Source organism: Centruroides vittatus, unplaced genomic scaffold (genome assembly GCF_030686945.1).
Source record: "Centruroides vittatus isolate TY-2023 unplaced genomic scaffold, ASM3068694v2 contig_345, whole genome shotgun sequence".
NCBI lineage: Eukaryota > Metazoa > Arthropoda > Arachnida > Scorpiones > Buthidae > Centruroides > Centruroides vittatus.
In genome coordinates, this window is record NW_027122170.1 from 269577 (window position 1) to 294808 (window position 25232).

The 25232-nt window shown below is 36.6% G+C and overlaps 1 protein-coding gene across 1 annotated transcript in view; it reads right to left on the reverse strand.

The window, feature by feature from the left end:
* The window catches only part of LOC136974163 (probable ATP-dependent DNA helicase HFM1), a 257012-nt gene that overhangs the window by 140922 nt on the left and 90858 nt on the right, over positions 1–25232 (reverse strand). The window contains 2 exon segments of the mRNA XM_067268965.1: positions 14548–14693; positions 24696–24797. Coding sequence (XP_067125066.1) covers positions 14548–14693; positions 24696–24797 — 248 coding nt within the window.

Below are 25232 nucleotides of genomic sequence, written 5' to 3' on the forward strand. Positions count from 1 at the left end.
TCGTACATAATCAGTTATCCGAAAAATCAGTTATCCAAACAACCCCAGTCCCCAATTGACTCAGATAAATGACTCTACCATAATTACATCAATTTAATAATTTAGAATAGTCTGCAATAAAATGTTAACAAAGCAATACTTAAGCCTGTACCTTCTGCTTACTATGCAGATGCATTATTAATTATGCTACTCTAATTTTCATCCAATCTTTGCTTTCAAACTTATTTATTTGGACTAATTAATAGGTCTGAAAACTATAACACACACCCTTACGTGTCTGAGAACCAATATTTATTGCTTTATGAACATTTTTACCCATTTTAAATGGACATTATCAGGCAACAAACTGTTGAGAAGATACAGAGGATTGTCGCACACATGTGTAGGTGGATGGGGTGTATGAAGTAAGAGTGGAGGGGGTTTTATATTTCGTAGAAAGACTTCCAGCAGTGGGGAAGGAGTCAATGTTGCAATAGTATATGGCTGTGTTATGGCAGGACATTCCAAATCTGCTGCATTGCTTTTAATACTAGCAGTTTGGACATTCACAAACATCCTGCTGAGGGAAAAGTGCATGTGCACAATGTAGAAATGAAGATCACGAGAGTACTGAACATACAGTACAAGTACTCCATGCTATAAACTGCAAAGATGCCCATCCTGTCTACTCCCAAAAATGCCCTACATGGCAGAGAGAAAAAGAGATTCAGCAGGTAAAAACTGTTAATAATATACCTTACCCGGAGGCACGTTGCATGGTCACTTCAAATGCACCAGTGAAACAGAAGACATTTGCTGCTGTTTTGAAATTCACAAAGACGTGGGTTTCAACAGATATTTCTGTTTCTCCAAATGAATCTCTCACTCACCATGCTAAATGTTTAATGATACCATCTACCCAAACAGTGGAAAAGGAGAGCAAGAAGACAAAAACACCCCTACCTGAAACAGGGGTAATAACGAGAAATGTGGGTTCTAAAAATGCCAATAAAAACCCACTTAACAAACAAAGAGTGAAAGCAGCCCTCTCTAAAAAATCAGAGACTCAGTCTACAAGTGAGTTCTCTGACTTCTCTGATGAAAAGACTAATAAGGAGGTGACACAACCAACCTCACCTCCAAAAGAAAAACCACTAGTAAACTAAAGAGGGATACCTTCACAAAGAATGTTGCCTCAAACACATAATGGATTATAAAATAATTCAATGGAACTGTTTGGTTTCTCTGACATTAAACACTTGATATTATCTACCCCATCCTTCTGGATGGCACTCTAGGAAACTCATCTAAAACCTGGAGAAAAAATTTCTTTAAAATGATTTGATCTCTACCACAAGGATGATGATGATAGCCACAGCCATGTCAGTGGAGATGTGGCTATACTGGTTTCAAATTGCATCCCATCCTTACCAGTAGAAATAACCACTGATTTGCAAGCTGTGGCAGTCAGAATTTCTATTGGAGCAACTGTCACAGTTTGTTCTATGTACTTGCCACCAGATATCAGAGTCAATGAGGATGAATTAGATACCTTGGTTGAACAGCTGCGAACTCCATTCCTTCTACTCGGTGATTTCAATGGCCATAATCCAATGTGGGGCAGTCCTGACCATCAATCATCAAGGCAGAGCCATTGAGTGACTCATATGCATTCACCAACTATATCTATTCAATACTGGAGAAGTGACATACTTCCATGCCTCAACAAGAACATTCACTGCCATTGATTTATCATTAACAAGTCCAAATCTGTTTTCAACATTTACATGGAAGGTTGGATCTAATCCACTCTCTAGTGACCACTTCCCAATATTTCTAAAATATCAAGGCAGAGAAAGCTGTGGAACAGCCCATCAACGATGCTGGAAACTGAAGACAGCTGATTGGCCTACATTCTCCTCTATTGGCAACATCTCTGAGGAAATGGTCAATATTGCTGATATTAATGGTGTAGTTGAAGCTGTCACTTCTAATATTATTCAGGCAGCTGAAAAAAACAATGGGGAAAACATCAACCAGATATTTAAAATATCCGAAACCATGGTGGAATCAGAATTGCGAGGCAGCATTTAAAAAACAAAAGCATGGGGGATTTTCAGAATATACCCCACTGCTACCAATTTGTTTGCTTTTCAAAAAGCAAAAACAAATACCAGAAGAATAAGGAGGCAAAGCCAAAGGGATTCTTGGAGGAAGTATGTTTCTAGCATAACATCTGCTACTAGCTCAAAAGTAGTCTGGAACAAAATCAATAAAATTAATGGGAAGTATTGTTTTCAATCTCTGTCCATGCTGGAAAATAATGGCATAATAATCAGTGATATAGAGGGTATTGCTGATTTGTTAGGTGAAACGTTTTTCTCTTCATCCAGCTATATAATGTATACAAGGAATTTTCACCTTATAAAGTGCAAACAGAAAAGCAATATTTAAACTTCCATTCCTCATCTGATAAGGAATACAATGTGCCATTCACCAGAATAGAACTACAAACAGCAATCTCTCACTCGGGGAATACTGCTGTAGGCCAGATAAAATCCACTACAGCATGATTAAAAATCTGTCAAACAATTCCCTTAGTAATCTTCTGAATCTGTTTAACAGAATATGGACAGAACATGCTTTTCCTGACTCTTAAAGGCTATCGATTCTCAAGCCAAGTAAAGACTGCAAGAATCTCTGTAATTATCTACCAATCTCTTTGATGAGTTGTCTCTGTAAACTCTTTGAAACATTTGATGTTAACAGTAAACAGACATTTGATGTTTCTCTTAGAGGAAAGTAATTACTTTACACCACATCAGAGTGGATTTCGTAGGAACAGAAGTACCACGGGCAATTTAGTAAACCTTGAAACATGTATACGTGAAGCATTTGTTCAATGTCAGCACTTAGCGTCTCTGTTCTTTGATATAGAGAAGAACTACAATTGCTGCTGGCAATATGGGATACTCTGTGATCTGCACCAATTTGGATTGTAGGGTAATTTGCCAATTTTTATAAAAAACTTTTTACAGAATCGAAGATTTCAAGTTAGGATGGGCACCATTTTGTCTAGGCCATTCACACAAGAAGAAGGTATTCCTGAAGGTTCTATTTTGAGTGTGACTCTGTTCCTAATCAAAATTAACAGCATAGCTAGCTGTCTCCCTCCCAGTGTGAAACACTCTTTGTATGTGGATGACTTCCAGATCTCCTGCCAGTCTAGTAACATGAGTTTTATCAAGAGACAACTGCAAACCTCTCTAAATTGCATAGACAATTGGTCCAAGACAAATGGCTTTACGTTTAACACAGGGAAGACCTTGTGCATCCACTTTTGCCGAAGGCATGGTTTGCACCTAAATGGGGTTAAAATCCCAATGGTCAATGAGGCTAAGTTTTTGGGTGTTTTGTTCAACCAAAAACTGATGTTCTTGCCACACTTGTGCAATTTGAAGAATAAATGTTTAAAATCTCTAAACCTTCTAAAGGTACTATGCTGCTCATCCTGGGGAGCAGACAAACATTCTATGCTCGGGATTTATAGGGCCCTTGTCCTCTATAAGCTGGATTATGGATGCATGGTGTATGGTTCTGCGCGTGAATCTACTCTTTGAATGTTGGATCCAATCCACCACCAAACATTGCATTTGTGCACTGGTGCTTTTTGAACTCCTGTTCAAAGCCTGTATATGGATGCTTATGAGCTTCCATTATCCCTCAAGAGAGAACAGTTGTCTCTTTCTTATTATATTAAACAGAAATCTCATACTAAACCTTCAGTTGATTGTACAGTGTCAGATACTCAGCTGAAAAGATTATTTGCAGCTCGCCCAAGTAGTATTCCTACATTCGACATAAGAATGAAGAATGTAAGCAGCATGATTGATCTGGACACAAGCAACATGTCACAGCCCGAGGTTGGTAGTATATCACGTTGGTCAACTCCTCTGATAGAAGTAGAATCGAATCGCATGCGCATTTATTATTTTCGTATTTAATTCTATTTTATCGTTCTTTTTTAATTTGAGTTGTAACTGAAGATGACTGTTGAAAACGATCGAAAACGTTTTTATTTTTGTTAAAACATTTGTGCTGGACAATTAAAGGTGATAATTTTCATATAGAAGTAGACTTTAGCTTAAAGCAGTTTCCAAAGAAATCCAGTCCAGATTACATGTATAGACAGCACTTTGCAGAAATTCAACACCATGACAGGAATTCAATTCTTATTTATACTGATGGATCTAAATCAGATGACTATATTGGCTCAGCATTTGTCTGCCAGGATGAAATTCTGACAGAACAAATAGCACCGAATTCTTCCATCTTTACTGCAGAGCTGCAGGCTATTTACCTAGCCTTAAAGTATGTAATCAGAAAAAGTCATTGTTGCTACGTGATTTACATTGACTCAGTTAGTGCACTTCAGACTTTGATCTCATTTGAACCTAGTTCTCACTCCATAGTGATTAAAATTTGTGAACTGTTTTGCCATCCTATTGTGAGTAATATTTCTGTAAAATTTTGTTGGGTCCCAGGCCATGTAGGTATAAGAGGAAATGAAGAAGCTGACACAGCTACAAAGTCAGCAAGTCCTTCACAGCATACAATGCCTATTGAAGGAGGTGATTTGGAGCTAGTTGTTAAAAAACGACTAGCAGAGAGATGGCAAAATGTGTGGAATACCCAAGTCCACAATAAATTACATGAGATGAAACCTATGATAGAAAATTGGACACATAAACAGTATGATAGGAGATCTGAGGTAATTCTTACCCGTTTGAGAATCACATATACTCGGCTGACTTATCAATACCTTCTGAAGGGTGATGACCTTCCAGTATGCCAGTATTGCAACTGCTCTCTAAGTGTAAAACACATAGTGTGCATTGCTCTGCCTTCTAGAGGAGGCATAGACAGTACTTTGGAAATGCAAGTCTGAGAGAGGTTTTGGGCCAGAGGCCAAATCTTGATAATCTAGTGGACTTTCTGAAGGTCACTAATATGTATAGCGAGATTTAATTGCTTATTTTTATTGCTGTATATACTTGTTATTCTTTTTTTTTTGTTGTTGTTATTTCATATTATATATATAATGTGAAGACAACCATTTCCCCTCCCCTCCAAAAATACTTCAATGTTAGCATCTGTGAACTACTATTTACGACATTTGTAATAAGTTTTGCTTAATCACTTATTTTTACTTTTTTTGCTAATTATGTATTCACGTGAACTTTGTTAAAACTTTAACTGTATCTTAAACAACAACCGAAGTTGTAAGAGGAAAATCGCCTATTTAACCGATCTAGGGACTCCCTCTTTTCCAAATTTTAATATCAACTTAAAATGATTTAAATAAACAAATTAGAATAAAACGGTTTATTATTCAAATCTCACAACAAGCCAAGGAAAAGAGGAAGAAGCAATTAAGTAATTAAACTAATTTATAAAGGATTATAAACATAAAAATGGGAAACATCGTACTCCCCCTTTCGGATTTCTACAATGTTTACACATCAAACAAAGAACTTAGTTAAAGCAATCAATGAATAATGATGAGAACTGTCACAAAACAAAGATGAGTCATGCCAAAGCAAGGATGACTCTACAAAAGTTTGATGTCATTACCAAAGAAACAAACAAAATAAAACAATCATCTCAGCTACGATGACGACACCGCCAATAAATCATCACCAGATGACCTTCTCATGCTGGAAGTATTTAAAGGGAGAGCTCCAGTCAAAAAAAAAAGGACTCAGGAGAGAGAGACATTCAGGAAGACACAGAAGAGACACTACAGATGAAACAGGACAGAAGAGAGAGTGCCGTCAGCCAGTGTAGCTAATCAAGTGCATCTAGTCTAGTGGAGGCTAGGCCAGTACTGGCCAATCCAGGCCAGTCCAAGCTAGTCTAAGCTAGTGTAGTCTAAGCTAGTCTAGTGGAATCCAGTCCAGTGCAAGCTAGTCTAGTCCAGACTAGCGTGGTACAGCAGACAAAAGAGTAGACAAGACGAACCAGAGAGAGACAACACTCAAGACAACATACAAGAGAGAGTAGACCAGAGGCAGTCAGACAGACACAGGACCTAAGCAGCCAGAGAGTGCAGTCCAGTCCAGACAGTACCAGAGCAATACGAGCAAGAAAGAGAAAGAGTGAAACAGGATCAAGAGACTAACCGACTGTCTGAACAGACGAGAGAAGACATCTTGTTTACCTGGTATGTTGTGAGTCGCGTAGTTCAAATATCTCCCATTAGGTATCCCCCTCATTGTATAGATAAAGATAGGCAAATTTCCAAAAATTGGATTTGATAACTTTGTTCTAAACTTTCATTTTTTTTGCTAATAAATTCCCTTTAATTGATTATATCTGACTCTGTATTCTTCCTCCTGATAGGCTCATTCCTGGACTTCGGAGTGACTCTTACCCTCGCACCTTAGTCATTTATTTCATCTCAATCAGCAATGTGTCTGGTAAAACAAACCTGATGGCAGGACCCTATCCAAAATGTGTGTAATATAAATCATAACAGCCCCGAATCCCACAATAATATAAAGTTAGACAAATTCACCATTTGATGTGGCGCAGCCTGGCCAACGTTGCTCTTGCGCAAAACAAAAACCAACCAACCAACCAACCAACCAACCGTTATGGCAGGTGGTCTTGTAAATTTCCACTTGTTCTAGATGTTTAAGCACATGTGGTTTAAATTCATAATGTAGGAAATGTGTCTCCTAGAAGATCCACCTGCATACTGGGGTCAGAAGCATAGGAAGCCAAAACTGTGTTGTTTAAACCTTTTCTGATAGATATTTGATGTTCCTTGAGATGAATATGTAGTGGGCGAGACGTAACACCTGTGTATTGCAAGTGGCAGTTGTAACGATGGTCAATGATGGGAATACTGTAAATGCCTGGCAGGTGGTTCTTGTTGGGAAGGTCTTTGGCATTGCGGAGTAGAGAGGTGATAGCAGGACTTCTGCAGAAGGCCAAACAACCATTGTTTCCTTTTGCAATTTGTTTGTAAAGTGTAGCAAGTGACTTGTTGTAGGTGATGGTCTTGAATTTTGTTTCTACTTGAAAGGGTTTAGCTAAATGGCATTGGTGTTAAAAAGATTGCAGATAAGACCTCAAATAATGTGCAGGTGATAGTCATGCTGGGTGACGTATTGGGTGATAGTACAAAGCTCCTTCTCTCTTTCCTGTTTGCTAAAAAAGTGGAAATATGCTATCCATACTAAGGCTCTGAAAGCTGCCATTTTAAACGTGAAAGAATCATGGGATGAAGGTGAGAAGGTGGGTCTAGACTAGAGTAGAGAGACACCCCAGTTTATTGGTGATCTAGAGATCCAGGAAATGAAGGGACTAGGCATTGTCCTGTACCAGACAGAATACTAGGCTGAAGGGGTCGTGATTGATCATCTATAAAAAATCCAGAATGACAGATTTATCCTGCCAAATTATTAAAATATTCAGTAACTTCTCACCAAAAAACCAACAACGGTGCGTTATCAGATGTAATTACAATTTTTCACAAACGTTTTCGAACATAAAAGTTCTTCATCAGGTGAAAAAACGGACAACTTGTACAAAAAACGTTCGATGGAACAGATTTTCGAAAGAGCCGTGCGCAAGATTCGAAATATTACTCGTGCGGTTGTCGTCACCGCTGCGCATGGGCGGAAGTGGAAACTTTCCTGTAATGTCATCCGTCATAAAATAGCATTTGCCATGCGACGGATAACGATAACTCCTCTTTGCCATTGATACATTTTTTATCTCGGGCGGTTTTATGTATGTGTACCGCCTCCATCCATCTCAAACGGTGTATAAGGGGTGTGATGTGGATAATCCTGGCCTCGTCAAACCTTGGCTGTATATCCGGATCTGTGGCGTAACGTGCCAAAGCGGTTGTACATCTTTGATGACGGATGTCTGCTTTATGTTCTTTAATTCTCGCTCCTAGCAATCTTTTAGTGGAGCCGATGTACCATAAGTCTTCGTCACACCTGTGGTCTGTCAGCGGGATGGCATACACTCTTGGTAGCTTGTCTTGATTGGGGGGATCTTTGGCATTCCGTAGCATCTGATATATATTCGGGCATCTTTTATAGGTGATGCTGACTTGTTTCTTCTTGGCAACTTCCAAATATAGCTTCCTTAAATATGGATTGTAGGTGAGCGGTATGCTGTCTTTATGCTCTGTTGTTACTTGCTCATGCTGCATTGACAGTTGGTAATTCCCCCATTTTTTGGTTTATTTACTTATAAGGTTGTAGTACCCATGGCTTTGAGCAATACTGCGTAACGTGTTAATCTCTTTCTGCAGAGCGTGTCTTGTTGAGGAATGGGTGTACGCCCATTTCACTAAGGTGTTGAACGCTGCTAGTTTGTACGGTATGGGGTCACAGGAGCCTATGGGGATGTACAATTGGTCTGCAAGCGGTTTCCTGTACACTTCTGTGATGATGGAGGTTCCTTTAACCATGATACTAACATCAAGAAAATGAACATGCGTGTCATTCGCCTGTTCCAGGCCCAGAGTTACGCCGTAGCTGTTGTTATTAAATGAGTCGACGAACGCCGCTATGTCCGGCTTGCTCTTCCATAAGATGAGTATGTCATCCACGTATCTCTTATATAGCTGTACGTTGTGGAGGTGGTTAGGAAGGATTTTCTCTTCGAGTTGCCGTATTACCAGCTCGCACAAATCCCCTGCTACCGGGCTCCCCATTGGTACACCCCTTCCTTGTTTGTAGACTGTACCTCTAAATTGAAAGAATGAGTTGTAGCACAGCAGGTGGGCCATCTCTAATATTTGCTGGTGGAGGTTAGCATCATCGACTATTCTGAATAGTAGGTCTCGGATGGCACAAAATGCCAGTGGTAGAAGGATCGACGGATACAATGACTTAAAGTCGAGCACCGTAATAAATTGCGGGGGGGGTGTCAATCTGCTTGAGGAGCTCTATGAGGCATTGACTATTGGTTACGATGAACTGGTAGTCTTCTAAGTGTGGAGCGATCAGATGGTGCGTGAATTCCTCTAATTTACGTGTTGGTGCTCTCACTTTATCAACTACCGGGCGAATCTGTTGGTCTTGTTTATGTGTTTTGGCAAAACCGAATAGCCTGGGTGTGTCAGGCGAGTCCATTACAATGTTCTTAATTGCCAACCTCTTAGCCGATTTGGTGTTGGAGAACCTCTTCAGCCTTGCATGTAGCTTTTCTACTGTGTTAGTATCTACCTTTTCACACTGGGTAACATTGATGTACTCCATTAATAACTGGTTATAAGTATGCTGTTTCATCAGTACCATAGTTTTCGCCTTGTCGGCCCTGACTAGCGTGATCCCATTGTTCTTCATCCACCTGCTGGCTCGTGTTAACTTCATTTGTAAATGCTTTGAGTCCACCGTGGTTTTAGCTCTTAAAATCTTGTTTACTGCCATCTATCTGTAGTATTCTTTAGTCCTATCCGGAAGGCCTAGCAGTAGGAATTCTAAATCCGGGACGAAGCCCAAGTTCTCAGTTGGCGGTGGTGGTGCGAACTTCGGACCGTACTGTAAAACCTCAACGACAAACTCCGGCAGTTGGATATCATCCCACAAGACAAACGGGAAGGTAGGGTGTACCCGACGTTTTGGTGTTTGGATGATATCCAACTGCCGGAGTTTGTCGTTGAGGTTTTACAGTACGGTCCGAAGTTCGCACCACCACCGCCAACTGAGAACTTGGGCTTCGTCCCGGATTTAGAATTCCTACTGCTAGGCCTTCCGGATAGGACTAAAGAATACTACAGATAGATGGCAGTAAACAAGATTTTAAGAGCTAAAACCACGGTGGACTCAAAGCATTTACAAATGAAGTTAACACGAGCCAGCAGGTGGATGAAGAACAATGGGATCACGCTAGTCAGGGCCGACAAGGCGAAAACTATGGTACTGATGAAACAGCATACTTATAACCAGTTATTAATGGAGTACATCAATGTTACCCAGTGTGAAAAGGTAGATACTAACACAGTAGAAAAGCTACATGCAAGGCTGAAGAGGTTCTCCAACACCAAATCGGCTAAGAGGTTGGCAATTAAGAACATTGTAATGGACTCGCCTGACACACCCAGGCTATTCGGTTTTGCCAAAACACATAAACAAGACCAACAGATTCGCCCGGTAGTTGATAAAGTGAGAGCACCAACACGTAAATTAGAGGAATTCACGCACCATCTGATCGCTCCACACTTAGAAGACTACCAGTTCATCGTAACCAATAGTCAATGCCTCATAGAGCTCCTCAAGCAGATTGACACCCCCCCCGCAATTTATTACGGTGCTCGACTTTAAGTCATTGTATCCGTCGATCCTTCTACCACTGGCATTTTGTGCCATCCGAGACCTACTATTCAGAATAGTCGATGATGCTAACCTCCACCAGCAAATATTAGAGATGGCCCACCTGCTGTGCTACAACTCATTCTTTCAATTTAGAGGTACAGTCTACAAACAAGGAAGGGGTGTACCAATGGGGAGCCCGGTAGCAGGGGATTTGTGCGAGCTGGTAATACGGCAACTCGAAGAGAAAATCCTTCCTAACCACCTCCACAACGTACAGCTATATAAGAGATACGTGGATGACATACTCATCTTATGGAAGAGCAAGCCGGACATAGCGGCGTTCGTCGACTCATTTAATAACAACAGCTACGGCGTAACTCTGGGCCTGGAACAGGCGAATGACACGCATGTTCATTTTCTTGATGTTAGTATCATGGTTAAAGGAACCTCCATCATCACAGAAGTGTACAGGAAACCGCTTGCAGACCAATTGTACATCCCCATAGGCTCCTGTGACCCCATACCGTACAAACTAGCAGCGTTCAACACCTTAGTGAAATGGGCGTACACCCATTCCTCAACAAGACACGCTCTGCAGAAAGAGATTAACACGTTACGCAGTATTGCTCAAAGCCATGGGTACTACAACCTTATAAGTAAATAAACCAAAAAATGGGGGAATTACCAACTGTCAATGCAGCATGAGCAAGTAACAACAGAGCATAAAGACAGCATACCGCTCACCTACAATCCATATTTAAGGAAGCTATATTTGGAAGTTGCCAAGAAGAAACAAGTCAGCATCACCTATAAAAGATGCCCGAATATATATCAGATGCTACGGAATGCCAAAGATCCCCCCAATCAAGACAAGCTACCAAGAGTGTATGCCATCCCGCTGACAGACCACAGGTGTGACGAAGACTTATGGTACATCGGCTCCACTAAAAGATTGCTAGGAGCGAGAATTAAAGAACATAAAGCAGACATCCGTCATCAAAGATGTACAACCGCTTTGGCACGTTACGCCACAGATCCGGATATACAGCCAAGGTTTGACGAGGCCAGGATTATCCACATCACACCCCTTATACACCGTTTGAGATGGATGGAGGCGGTACACATACATAAAACCGCCCGAGATAAAAAATGTATCAATGGCAAAGAGGAGTTATCGTTATCCGTCGCATGGCAAATGCTATTTTATGACGGATGACATTACAGGAAAGTTTCCACTTCCGCCCATGCGCAGCGGTGACGACAACCGCACGAGTAATATTTCGAATCTTGCGCACGGCTCTTTCGAAAATCTGTTCCATCGAACGTTTTTTGTACAAGTTGTCCGTTTTTTCACCTGATGAAGAACTTTTATGTTCGAAAACGTTTGTGAAAAATTGTAATTACATCTGATAACGCACCGTTGTTGGTTTTTTGGTGAAGAGTTACTGTTTATTTAACGCGGTGTGCGATTGATGAGTAAATATTAAAATATTGTCAACATATCTGATATATAGGTGAATGTGGCTGGTGAAGATGGGAAGGATGGTGGTTTCCAGTTGACATACTGCTAATTCATATAACAAACCTGATAAACATCTGCCCACAGGAACTCCCTTACTTTGTAGAAATCTTTCTCCTTCAAAGGAGAAAAAGGATGAATGGCAGAGAAGGTCGGTTAATTCCAGTATGTGTTTGTGGTGTTTGTCAGCATCCTTGGAAGAGGAGAAAATCCCTGAAACATTCACACTTTGTGTATAATTTACTCACTGGTTTGTTAGGTTTTTGCAGTGCTTATTTTTGTATAATCAAAATAAATTGAAGTAACACTATTTCAATGTAATAAGAAAACTAAGAAAATTATGACTAAAATGAGCTAATTTCTACATGCAAGAATAATATAATAAAAAAAACGTTTAATGTTACCCTTGGTGGCAAGATGGCAGCCAAGGAAATTTTTCCCTACATTCTAGACGGCGATGGAGAAAATTTTTTCCCCTGCGTTCGACGTAGCGGCCGCGTTTCCTGAAACCTCGAAACAAAGACATGCGATTTCACGTTTGTGAGAGAGAGAGAGAGGGAGCTCTTTGGAAATGTTGTGACGTAATGTGTTGATGCCGAGATCGTCGAATTATGCAAATTTCTACTTCTGATAAACCGCACTGAGTTCAGCGTTAACGTAAATTCTTCTTTTTACTGGAAGCACTTTCGACGAACGTAATTTCGTCGAAACTGCTTGCAGTAAAAAGAAGAATTTACGTTAACGCTGAACTCAGTGCTGTTTAACAGAAGTATACACAACTTTGGCGTGAGTTTACTTTTATATTTTTTCTATATGCAAATTTCGTTTGCAGGGAGTTTAGAAGACAGTGGTGTGTTGCATGTTAGGTGTTGGCATCGTATTTTTTTTTTTTTACAATATCTGTTCTTTCCGAATTGCTAAAAAGGTAACTTATATTTTTTACAAGTAAAAACAAAAAGAAATTGCGTTCTTTTTGTTGAAATTTTGTGCACGTCATGGGCGACGTTGATTTGAGTTCGAAGGAATTCTGGGCCAAATGTACTACCAGGAAGTTTTATAAAATGATGGAAACAGATTATTCGGAATTGGAATTGAACCCGGCAATCGATAATGCATTCAAATTTGCGGTCAAATTAGGTATACAGCAGGTAGAGTCGACGTGTTCTACATGCGATAAGACATGCAAATTATATTACAGAAGCGAAAGAAATGAATGTCTTCTTATATGCAGTACATGTGTGTTAAATATTCAGTGTACGAAGGAACTTTTAAAAGCAAATGTGGTCGTCTGTCCTGGGGATGTATCTTGTCATTTATATGGCACTACCTATGTCTAGAATGTGGTGCGACGATTTCGGCTTTAGGATCCGGGATATCTCGAAAAGCTAGTGTAGAACACAAGACAGTTCCGTCTGCACCTGTGCAAAACGTTGATAATAATAGAAAGAAAAATTCAAAGAAATCAAAGAAGCATCGGGGTAAGGAAACGTCAACCACCGCGAGTAAAAAAAAAGAAATAAGAAGTCATCGACAGTAGCAGCCGACGCAAAACAAGGGGGAAAAAAGATCTATAATAAACGAAGATCAAAGTTCGAAAGTCGGGAGGAAATGTAAAAAAGGGAAATGACAGACAATCAACGTGAGTAAAAAAATGTTTTTTTCTATTAAAATAGGGTTTACAGTAGCTTATTATAGTATAGGAGTTCCTAGGTCGCGTTATTACAAAACAGTGCACAACGTGCAGTCTCCATAAAAGACGAAGATGGCGACCGGAAACGCGGCAGCCATGTCAAACGCAGGGAAAAAAATTTTCCCTGTAGCAGTCTAAAATGTAGGGAAAAATTTCCCCGTCGCCGTCTAGAATGTAGGGAAAAATTTTCCCGGCCGCCATCTTGCCACCAACATTAACCAAAAAAACAAAAGGAAAGTGTAAGCCTAGATCCCTGGATTTGAACACTATCACTAGTGAAGAGTGTTAAAATTTAGGGTAAAAAATGCAGTTAAATTTGCTCATAACAGAGATAGTACCAAACAAGTGCAAAAATAAAGAATTTTCAAATTCGTCATCTTATGTTCAATCAAAACATTGTTTTGCCTTATGTTCAATCTGAAGATGTATATGTATAATATCTGAAAATACTTATCAACATATTTAAACTGACTTCTAAAAATTGGTAATTATAATGAAGTTTTAGTTGTAATTTTCTCAATTAATACATGACATTGTACTCTGAAAAGCAGTATATAATTCTTAATTATAAGAAAATAAAATCTAATAATATATTTATTATTTCCATCAATGTTAATGATTATAGTAATAGAGATGGTTTTAACATGATAGTTTTAATAACTTTTTATAAAAATTTTTGTGTAGATATTTAATGTTCCCTTTTGTTAACATAATGAAAATTACATTAATTTAGAATTTAGACTTTTGCTTATAGAGAATAAAATATATCAAATTTTCATTATCTTGATTTATAGCTTATTATTACAATAAATAAAAATTGATTTTTTTATGTTTGTATGATTTAGAGTTGATGATTATTCTAATATGAAAGAATAATACAGGATTAATATAAAAGGTCACATGATGTATAAAGTTTCAATAAAAAATATATAACAAAACAAATTTTATTTTATCAAAAATTCTTAGATTACTAGTTAAATTTATATATTAGATTCTCATAATAAGTGATATTTTACTTGTGGTCTTCCTGCTCTTCCCATCATTTGCACAATTTGGATTTCTGAATATTCTTCACAAACTCCAGCTCTATACTGTGTAGTAGATTTTATTACTACCAAATGTGCTGGCAAATTGACGCCCATTGCTAATGTACTAGTACAAACTATAAGTTGAATAAAACAATTGATATCATAATAAAATGTAATTTGAAAATTAAATATTTCAATTATGAAATGCAATTATCTACAATTATAATAAGCTTAATGGTTAGAGCAATTGCAAAAGTAATGACAATGTTAAAAAATAGATTTTTCAAAATATTATCAGAGCTGATAACTGCTGAAAGATTTGTTCCAGAACTGAATAAAATTTTGATTTTAATTTCATTAAATATTAAACATTTGTTATGATATAAAGAATTCTTCTGAGACTGCAAATCATTTAAGAGATAAACACTTCTTGAGAAAGGTCTTTTAACAAGATCGAAAACGTTTAAAGTTAATAAATTTGGCTGCATGTTTAAAGGTTTTCGAGTAAGTGATATAAAGAATTTTCTATAACTTTGATTGTAGCACCTTTGTAATATCAGAGATAAATTACATATTTGACATAACTTTTCAATAATTTTGTCAATCCAAATCTCTCTGGCATTAATGATTAATTTATAATTTACGCATAAGGCAAATTGATTTAATGGTAGTCTTTTAATGTCCTTTAAGCTAACTGTCACGTTTATACACAAATCCATTTAGACCTTTTTATGGCTCAATATTATATATACTGTACATGAAACTGATTTTTTTCAATAATTCTTTATTAATTTTATCATAATTTATATTTCATATTTATCTTAATTTAAAATTTTGTTAGAAAATGCTCATAAATATTTGTTTTTTATTTTGTTTTTTTAATATTGTTTAAATGATCGTTGAACTAGTTTTGCTCAAATAATTGTAACCCCCTTGAAAGGGGGTTACAATTATTCTGATGCGGGATTAATGATGCGCTCATTCTGATTTCTGATGCGCTCATTCTGATGTGGGATTAATTGTAACCCCCTTGAAAGGAGGTTACAATTAATCCCGCATCAGAATGAGCCTAATAGAAATGAAGATTATTTGTATTACTTATTATGATGCTATTATTTACAGACATGCTATTATGTCTGTAAAATAAATGACTCTTGTTAATGTATATAATTAACTTTATTATAATATAAACATAACTTTGTGCCTCCAGGTCTAAGTGTTACCACAGCTAACGCACGACTGCCTGGAGACAAAGGAACACAACAAAGGTCAAAGGTACAGGGTTGTCAAACTAGGTCAAGGGGTAATTCAGTGTGGATTATCCCCTGGAGATTTACATATCGGTACATAACAATTCTCCCATGCTTAATAAAATGTTGTTTAAAAAATTTGTTTGTTTAAAGATTTAGACATTGTACTGGTTTTTGTATTTGCATTGATTGTCAAAGTCACGGTTTCTTTGAGTTTGTCATCATTCAATTAGATTCTCTCTCTTTCTCTGGGGGCTGTTCGGAAGCTGTTTTTGTCATTGTCTCTTTTTTGTTGGGTAAAGTCGTTACAGTTCCTTCGTCGTAGTTAATTGTGCTTGGGTGTAGAGTAGCACTAGATGGGGATAAGTCTCTATTGTTTACTATGTCGTTGCACCTGTCAATTTTCTTTTTGTTGGAGTTGAATCCTATCTGAATAGGATTTGTCTGTTTGTTAATTTCACACAGGCATAGTTAATCATAATGCCTTTTTATTACGTATCCATCGTCAAGTTCAATTAAGTAACGTACACAACCTAGTCGTTCAGCAACAATATCATATTTCCAAGAACTGGAAGTTGTGTAATTTCAGGATTGTACTGTACATGATCTCCCACATAATAAAATATGTAGAATTTCAGTTGTCTGGTTATGTTTCTTTGGGAAGCTTGTGCCTGAAGTTTGAGCAGATCTAATTTTGTTCTTATTGTATGCCCTAATAAATTTTGCTGGACGTTTCCCATTCGATAAGGGAGTCGCTCTATATCAGAATAGTAGTTCATGGAGCTTCTGATGTAGAGTACCACTTTAATACTTCATACATTTGAGATGTGTTTTTAAGGTGTGACAGTATCTTTCAGCCTGGCCATTTGTGGCTGGGTGTCCTGGTGCTATTAAACTTTAACGAATTTTGTTTCTGAAACAAAACTCTTGAATTCTTGTGACTTAAAAATACTTGCATCATCACTTACTAAAACCTCAGGTAGTCCAAACTGACCAAAGACTTCACATAGAAAATGAATTGTGATGGATCTGTCTGGTGCCTTCTTTGTATAGAATATGTGGCTAAATGCCATTATTGTACAGTTGTATTTAATTTTATATTAGAATATATATTTTCCTTTCTTTCTTCTTCCTATTACTATTATCTTCCCTTCCTGGAATTTTCCCACAACTGGTGCTTAATGGCGTAATAGCAAGTGGTCTCTTAAGGACAATGGGACGGTATGCGGCCCTCAGGGTAGAATGAGGACCAAGTGTTCATTCCTTGGAGAGGACTGGACGAGGAAAGACACACAAAGGGTAGCTCTCCACCACGTTTTTCGAACTGCGTGGAGACGACAAAGAGGTATGAGGGAAAGAAGGAAAATCCCAATCATAAAAGTGTCCAAGAGTATTTTTTCGTCCAAGTCTGTTAAGCAATCCACATTCTAGAGAAGAAATTGACATTTTTCATGATTAAGAAGTGATCCATCCAACATATATATATATATCGCACTGTGAATAATGCCAAAATATTTGGGTACCCCTTTCTTTTTCTTTCTATTCTTTCCTTTATTGTTCTATGTTTATCTATCGTCCTACATAAATTATAATTAATTATAAGTTTAGTTGTAAGATATACATATATTTTAATTACTCTTAGTAGAATGGTTATTTTGTAAAAACAGAAAAGAATTGTCGCAAGATTTAAACTTATGTTGGTATTCTCTTTATATTGTCGGTAACTATACTAATATATATACCTGTCGGCGATAGAGATTTTTTTTGCTGGCATCCCACAAAATTTCCTGTATCCTGTTACGCGAATTATAGATTCTGATTTTAAAATTTTCCGTTTCTTTGTGTATGGTATTCGCACACTTCACAAATATTTCTGGCCACTTCGATTTGGCATCAACAACAATAAAGAAATAATGATTCATGAATTGTCATGAATAATCGATGTGTATAGATTGCCAGTTTTTTGTAGGCATATTCCATTTGTGTATTGGGGCTTTTATTGAGTTTTTCTTAATGTCACAGCACTCTTTTAACCATTTTCTCAATATCAGAGTCAATATTATGCCAATAATAACAATTTTGGGCTAGGGCCTTCATTCAAATAATTTGTGTGTGTGTAGAGTATAGCTCTGCAGGACTGCCTGTTTAGAGGACAATTACGCAGTGTCCTCTAAACTGTAAGATTTGCCAACTTTCAAGGGGGTTACAATTAATCCCGCATCAGAATGAGCCTAAGGGAACCCATGTATGTGGGCGGTTGCAAAAGAGGCAAATGAAACAAGTGTTTACATGCGAAAAACCGTTTATTTGGATGAATTCATGCTTACATCAAGTAGACTATTCCAAATCTCGGCGATCTTTCAAAACGTGAGTTTGGTTGGTTGATCGTAATCCAGTCCCAGGTGGACAAGAAGGACCGTTGGGTGATGGGGACGATCGTAGATACCCAGAGATGTCTCAAGCAATGGGGACGAGCAGAGATACACTGAAATGTTCTGGGTGATGGCACTATACACACCGTCGGCTTAATCCATAGAAGACCATTCTTAATTCAGAAGAGACTGTCGTTCGATCTCGAAGTCCCAGTTTTTATACATTTTTCTCATGTATTATCCTCCTTCCTAATAAGTGAGGATTGGTCCCTTGTCCCTTTCCTCACTTCCCGATTGGTCTCCCCTTTGTTTTCAAGCACAAAACAAGACCATGTCGGGTCGTGGGAGAGGTCTGATTCGAGGTGTCTATTTGACACCCTTTGTCGACTATGCTCAGAGACTGTTGATAGAACCACAACACCTGCACTCATAATTTAATCCGTTGTTTATAATTGATGTCATTTTGGAATTCTAACGATCGCGCAATATTTTTCTACCCCTCCAATTTTTTCCTTTTTTCTGAAATTGTTTTCCTAAGTTGAAATTTTTTCTTCGAGTACTTGTGTCAACTTTTACCTATTTATGAGCACGTGTGTCAGAGTTCTACCTTTGGGTTGAACATTAACAGTCGTTTAACACGCGTTGGCATCGTCCCGAGACTCGTTGTTTACGTTTTGCATCACGTTATTTTGATCAAGTGTTTCTCTCTCTCTCATACAATTTCGTTATTTTCCCCCCAACAGAATTATGCATTTTTGTAATTTTGGACCTCGTCTGGGTCCTCACAAAACAGAATGCCGTTGTTTGTGAATATTTCTGGGTCATACATATGGCCATTGGCAATGTTGATTTTGATCTGTGATAGTTTCTTATCAATTGATGATTCTCTTTGAATTTCCTTATCAATAATTTTAATTAAAATATGTTTAACAACAGTATCATAATAAGTATCATCATGGTCTTCTGTCAGGACTTCTTTCCTTGTTAAGGGTATAGGGTTTCATGACAGGTAATCAGCATTTGTACGTTCATTCGACTTCCTATGTTTGATGGTATAATCAAAGTTGGAATGGAAGTGCATGTATCTTAGAATTCTTGTAGCTGTCAAAACAGGTAGCTTCTTGTCAGGGCATAGTATTGTCATCATGGGTTTATTGTTGACTATAAGAGTAAATTTCCTTCCATAGATATAATCAAAAAATTTCTTACATAAATAGTACACAGCAGTAGCCTCTTTATCCAGCTGGCTATAGTTTTGTTCAGCAAATGTGAGGAATCTAGAGGCAAATGCTATAGGTCATTTCATTCCATTTGACATTTGATGTGACAATATTGCAGAGAGTCCAAATGGGCTGGCATCTGTTGCTAATGTTATTGGTAGTTTAGAGTTAAATGGAATTTGTACCCTATCACTGATAATCTCAGATTTTGCATGAATGAAAGCTGCTTCCTCTTCTGCTGTCCAATGGAATTGAACATTTTTCTTTAAGCATTGATTCAATGGATATAAAATTTCTGATGCATTCTTGATGAATCTGGAATAGTAATTAGCAAGTCCTAGGAATTGGCATAATTCTCAGACAAGGTGTATCCTGGATGGCTTTTATTTTGTCTGGAGACCTTTGGAGTCCTTCTGCACTAATTATATGTCCTAAATATTGTACTTTTCTTTCAAACAATTTGCATTTACTGATGTTTACGTGTAAGTCATTAGCTTTCAACTTGTCTAAAACATTCAGTAAATGGTCCATGAATTCTTTCTAAGTTTTTCCTTGAATTATGATGTTGTTGAAATAAGCTACCAGTCCTTCAATATTTTGGGTAAATTGGTCAATAAAGTTATGGAACTCATTTGGTGTAGATTTAATTCCAAAAAATAATCATTTTGACAGATAGGTTTTACCGTGTGTTGAGATTATTTGTATTTTAGCACTGTCATCATCAACTGATAGATGAAGATAAGCTTTGTAGATATCTGTGAAAAAATAAGATCCATTCTGTAATTTATTGAAAATATCTTCAATGCATGAAATTGGGTGGTGTGAGTCATGCAACTGCTTGTTGACTCTGACCTTATAGTCAAGCACAAATTTGTACTGTTCCATCAGGTTTCAGGATAATAATTATGGGTGTTCCCCACTCTGAATAATCCACTCTTTCAATGATACTCTCACTTTCTAATTTATCTAATTCCTTATCCATGTCTTCCTTCAATGCATAGGGAACTGGGCAAAAACATTGGTTTGGCACTATCTCTCAGTTTTAATGAACAATTACAATTAGGTATTTGGCTAACTGTGGAGGTGAATACGTCTGAGTACCGCTCTATGATTTTTGAAATGGGTGTTTCTACTTCTGTTGACGAAATATTGTTGACCTTAGTTGTATGGCTGAGTTCATTGATGTCAATCTTTAAACTCTGAATCCAATCTCTTCCTACTGTTGCATTTTTTTTGGGAGGGAATGACAAGTCTTCTATACTGTAATTACCACCATATTTAGTTTTTTACTTTTGCTACTCCTAGGAGTTTGAAAATATCTCCTGTGTAACTTTGAAAGATCACTTCTGTTTTTGCTATGGATGCGTTCAATTGCAAATGATTGAATTTGTCGATACTGTTAATGATGATGCAACTGCCAGCGTCACATTCAAAATGGACTTTTTGTACCATTAACATAGATTTCTGTGAGGATTCTGTCATCAGTACCTGTTATATTAAGAAATACATCTAGAATGCAGTTTATATAAAAGTCAATTATGCATTCCTGCTTAATATTGTGGATGTTATGATTCCTGTTAATTGTTGATGTTTTTTTCCTTAAGAATGATATGCATGTGGTCTTCCCCTTTCCCATGTGGTCTTTTTTATGACATCGTTCACATTTCAGCTAGTCTTTGACTCTACAATTTACTGATTTATGGTTTTTTCCTGCAGTGTAAGTATAGTCCTTCTAAATGAAGTTCATTGAGGTTAAGTGAATTTCTGCTGAGACTTTTTATTCTGTTTCTGTTTTGATTTGATGATTGTGTTTGAGAATGTGAGCATAGTTTTGTTTGAGTATTTTTGGTAATTTTGGAAAACAAGGTAGTTACATTTATATACTTAGTCATTTTCAATTTTGAAAGCTTCTATGGCTAATGCAATTTCTAGAGTCTGTTCGAAGGTTAGGCCAGATTGTTGTAGAATTTTCACACAAATTTTGAAATCTCATAAACCACATATGAATTCTACTCTTAACATCAGATCTATGATGGATTTTATACAGTCAACATTGTTACAACTAGACTTGAAATCTGCATTTTTCGAGAGTTGTTTTAAGAAAGTCACATAATTTGAAATGGACTCACCATTATGTTGTACTCTGGACAAAAATTTGTGCTGTTCTGTTAGGATATTTCATTTTGGTGTTAGGTGATTTTATAGTAACTTCATTAATTCAACAAAGGTTCGCCTAAAGGGTATTTCCAGTGCGATTAGGTTGGTCAGTAGTTGATAATGCTTCAGTCTGAGACAATTGATAAAAATCATTATCTTAGCTTCTGCAGTAATGGCATCTGTTCCAGTTAGTCCTTTGATTTTGAAAACATTATCCAGTCGTTGGGAATAGTTTGCAAAGCTCTCAGAAGTTTCGTCACAAGTTTCGAAGGTTAGGACTTGCATTTGGAGAACTCGTTGAACTGATAGTTCTAATTCCTTCTCCATCGACTGACTCTGTCGTTTCTTGATGAACACATTTAAAGTGGAAATTATTTCCCTAAGTTCACTCATTTTTATATCCTTTTTATCCTCGTTGTTATTGTTATGTCCATAAAATAAATGACTCTTGTTAACATATATAATTAACTTTATTATAATACAAATGTAACTTTGTACATCCAGGTCTAAGTGTCACCACAGCTAACACATGACTGCCCAAAGACAAAGAAACATGACAAAAATCAAAGGTACAGGGTCGCCTAACTAGATAAAGAGTCAATTCAAGTGTGGGTTATCCCCTGGAGGTTTACATACATAACACATGCTTCTTAATATTTGGATTACTTTAGATAACTATCTAAAAAAATGAGAATTGCACAGGAACCCATTACCGGAAATGTCGCCATAAGTCAATAGGCAGTGCTGTTCATCTGTGCGCTAGAGGGAAAATTTACCATCCCTCATGACCCTCCATGAGTGCGAACTATCTGATCTCTGATCTTTCTGGAATAGGTTCTACCAACCTTACTTGAAGATGTTCCAGCAAATGTGAGACACAACAGGTGTTTCCAATATGAAGGAGCACTCCCTATTATGGAATGGATGTTCGTGTGCATTTGAACAGGTCTTTCCTGCATCAATGGATTGGCCATGGTGGACCAGTTCTCTGGTCCCCACATTCATCTGATTTATCTAGCCTTGATTTCTTTTAGTGGGGGCTCTCAAGGCTATCGTGTATGACTCACTTGTGGAGTCTGAAATGGATCTTGTAGTGCTCCGTCACTATTTTGTATATGTACATTTTTTTTTCTTTACTTTTCTCGCCTGTATCGGGATCGGCCCTGCTTGGGAGCCATACATTGTCGCGTTTTTTTTTTTTTGTGTAAAATATATTGTCGCGTTATTTTTGTGTAAAAATTTCCGTTGTCGCATACCTCCATTTTTGGCAACCTCACGTGACTGGCCAAAAGCCCCGGATGGCGAAGTGTTATAAAAAGGTGTGTCTAACATGCAGGAGAACTTTTTGCTTCTTGGGACTTCGCCAAGGTAAGAGGACAACACGCCAGCGGACGGATACAGGAGTGAGAAGCTCGGACATGGGAGGTAAGCGGGGAAGGACGGATAGTGGCTGGACTGAGGTCGTGAGAAAATCCGTGTGCATCCACAAGGAGAGCCTACCCATAGCGTAATCAAGGTTGCTGTGAGAATTATGATAAGGAGGACAACTTATAAGAGTGTGTAGTACGCTGATCTGTTTTGGAGGTCCTTGTTCTGATTGAACGATATTCGACGTATTTAGTTCGTCCAGCATGTATGCATCATTGTTACATATTGTATATATACTGTTAGAATAAGTGGGTTTTTGTTTATTTTTGTAATTAGTATATTAGTGATTTTGAATGTTATACGTTTTTTTTTGTTTATATTTATAAAATTTAGTATTTCCTTCTTAGTATTCACGTGTTATTTCTCGTACAGCCCTTACTTTCCCTCACCAATTGTAAGACTGATCTTTACCAGTACCATACTCACTACAATCTCATGGCAAGACTCGTCTGTGCTGCTGCTACAAAGAAACTCCTGGTATGTTCGAATGTGTCTGGCAATCAATGCTCCATCAGCAGCAAGCATGCATCTCGTCCGATGGTGAAAACTTCGAGCATCTGTTTAACATTATAAATTAGTGCCATTTGTACTAATTATGTCCAACAAATGTTTCCCATTAATCACTGTCTTTTGCCTTTTCAGATCTTCTATCTCTACTACTACTTTCCCCTGACATTTCAGGTTTCCAGTTATGGGTTCCTATGCAATTCTCATTCCTTTATATGTTATTTACCTTCCCTAAAAGTTTAGTGGTACATTTTTAAGACACCCTGTATACATTATCAAATATAACATTATTTATATGTATATATGATTTATACATATAAAACGTTATTATTGACATTAAAGGTCACTTATAAAGTCAAACCATTGCAGAATTCCATCACAACAAACATACAATTCGATTCAAATGATGCAAATTTTATGTAGAATACTGTTTTTATTACTTTTGCAACTGATTATTAATTACTAATAAACATTTGTTAATATAAATCACCACTGCACACCAGGTGAATATAAAATTAGACTCACTTGAACCTTTAACCGATGTGTATTTCCATCATTTGAATACGTTCGAATTTCATATTCATATTCGTTTTAGAGGATCTGGCTAGTTCACAATTAAATGATGCCTGAAGAAGAACCCAGGAGGGGGTTAAGAAAATATTCAATTTACAAGATTTAATCATAATACACACTAATTAAAAGTTCAAGTGAATCTAATTTTATTTGTTAATATATAAATATTTGTATATGAGCAGTCACACAACTCCCAAATATAAAATACTGCAGAGGCTATAGAATTGAACATGTAATTGATTTTTAACTCTCACAATATAAAAAAAATTAATATGCGATAGCCGGAAAATAATATTTTTTCTTTATATTCATTTGTCAGTTGTTTAATAATATAAAATTTTTTAATGGAGATAAACTTTAATGATTAATGACATAACATTAATCATTAAATCATTAAAATGTGACTTATAGACATAATAAATAAATAAATAATTTTTAGATAACTTATTCAAAAATCTACTACAAAATAATTAAAAACAATTAAAATTTTAAATTAGTAATTTTCTCTTGGATCTTTAAAAGTTAATGCATATGTTATTTATTGCACTTTGATAAATAACTATTATTGTTAACTATTAAAAATTATTAAAATTTTGAGCACGTTTTATAAAATATCTTAAAGTACTCACCAAGAACCTTCAATTGCCCTTTGATAAAAAGTTCCTCAATGATTTTTCTGTCAGATAAATAAAGTCCTGCATGATGATATCCAATTCCACAAAGTAAAATATCTGAAAAACCATAATTTAATTTAAATTGTACATATTTTGTACAAGAATATATTAGTAACATTCAAATAGTCACTAATATAATATATATATAACATTCAAATAGTCTATATATATATATATATATATATATATATATATATATATTTTTTTTTAATTTTTATATATAATAATTGATTATTTAAATGCTTAAAAATAATATATTAATTTTTTAAGCATTTTTATACAGAAACACTTTTATACAAAAATATTTTTAAAATTCATACATGTTTTTAGGTTTTAAAAATGATTATATTATTTTAATACCAACTTTTTAAATTTTGGTCTCCAACTTTATATACTGTAATGTTACTGAAATTTATAAAAATAATTCAAAATTTTTCATGGAATTAAACACTTTCAATTCTGTTCAATGTTATTCATTTATCCAAATTTTAA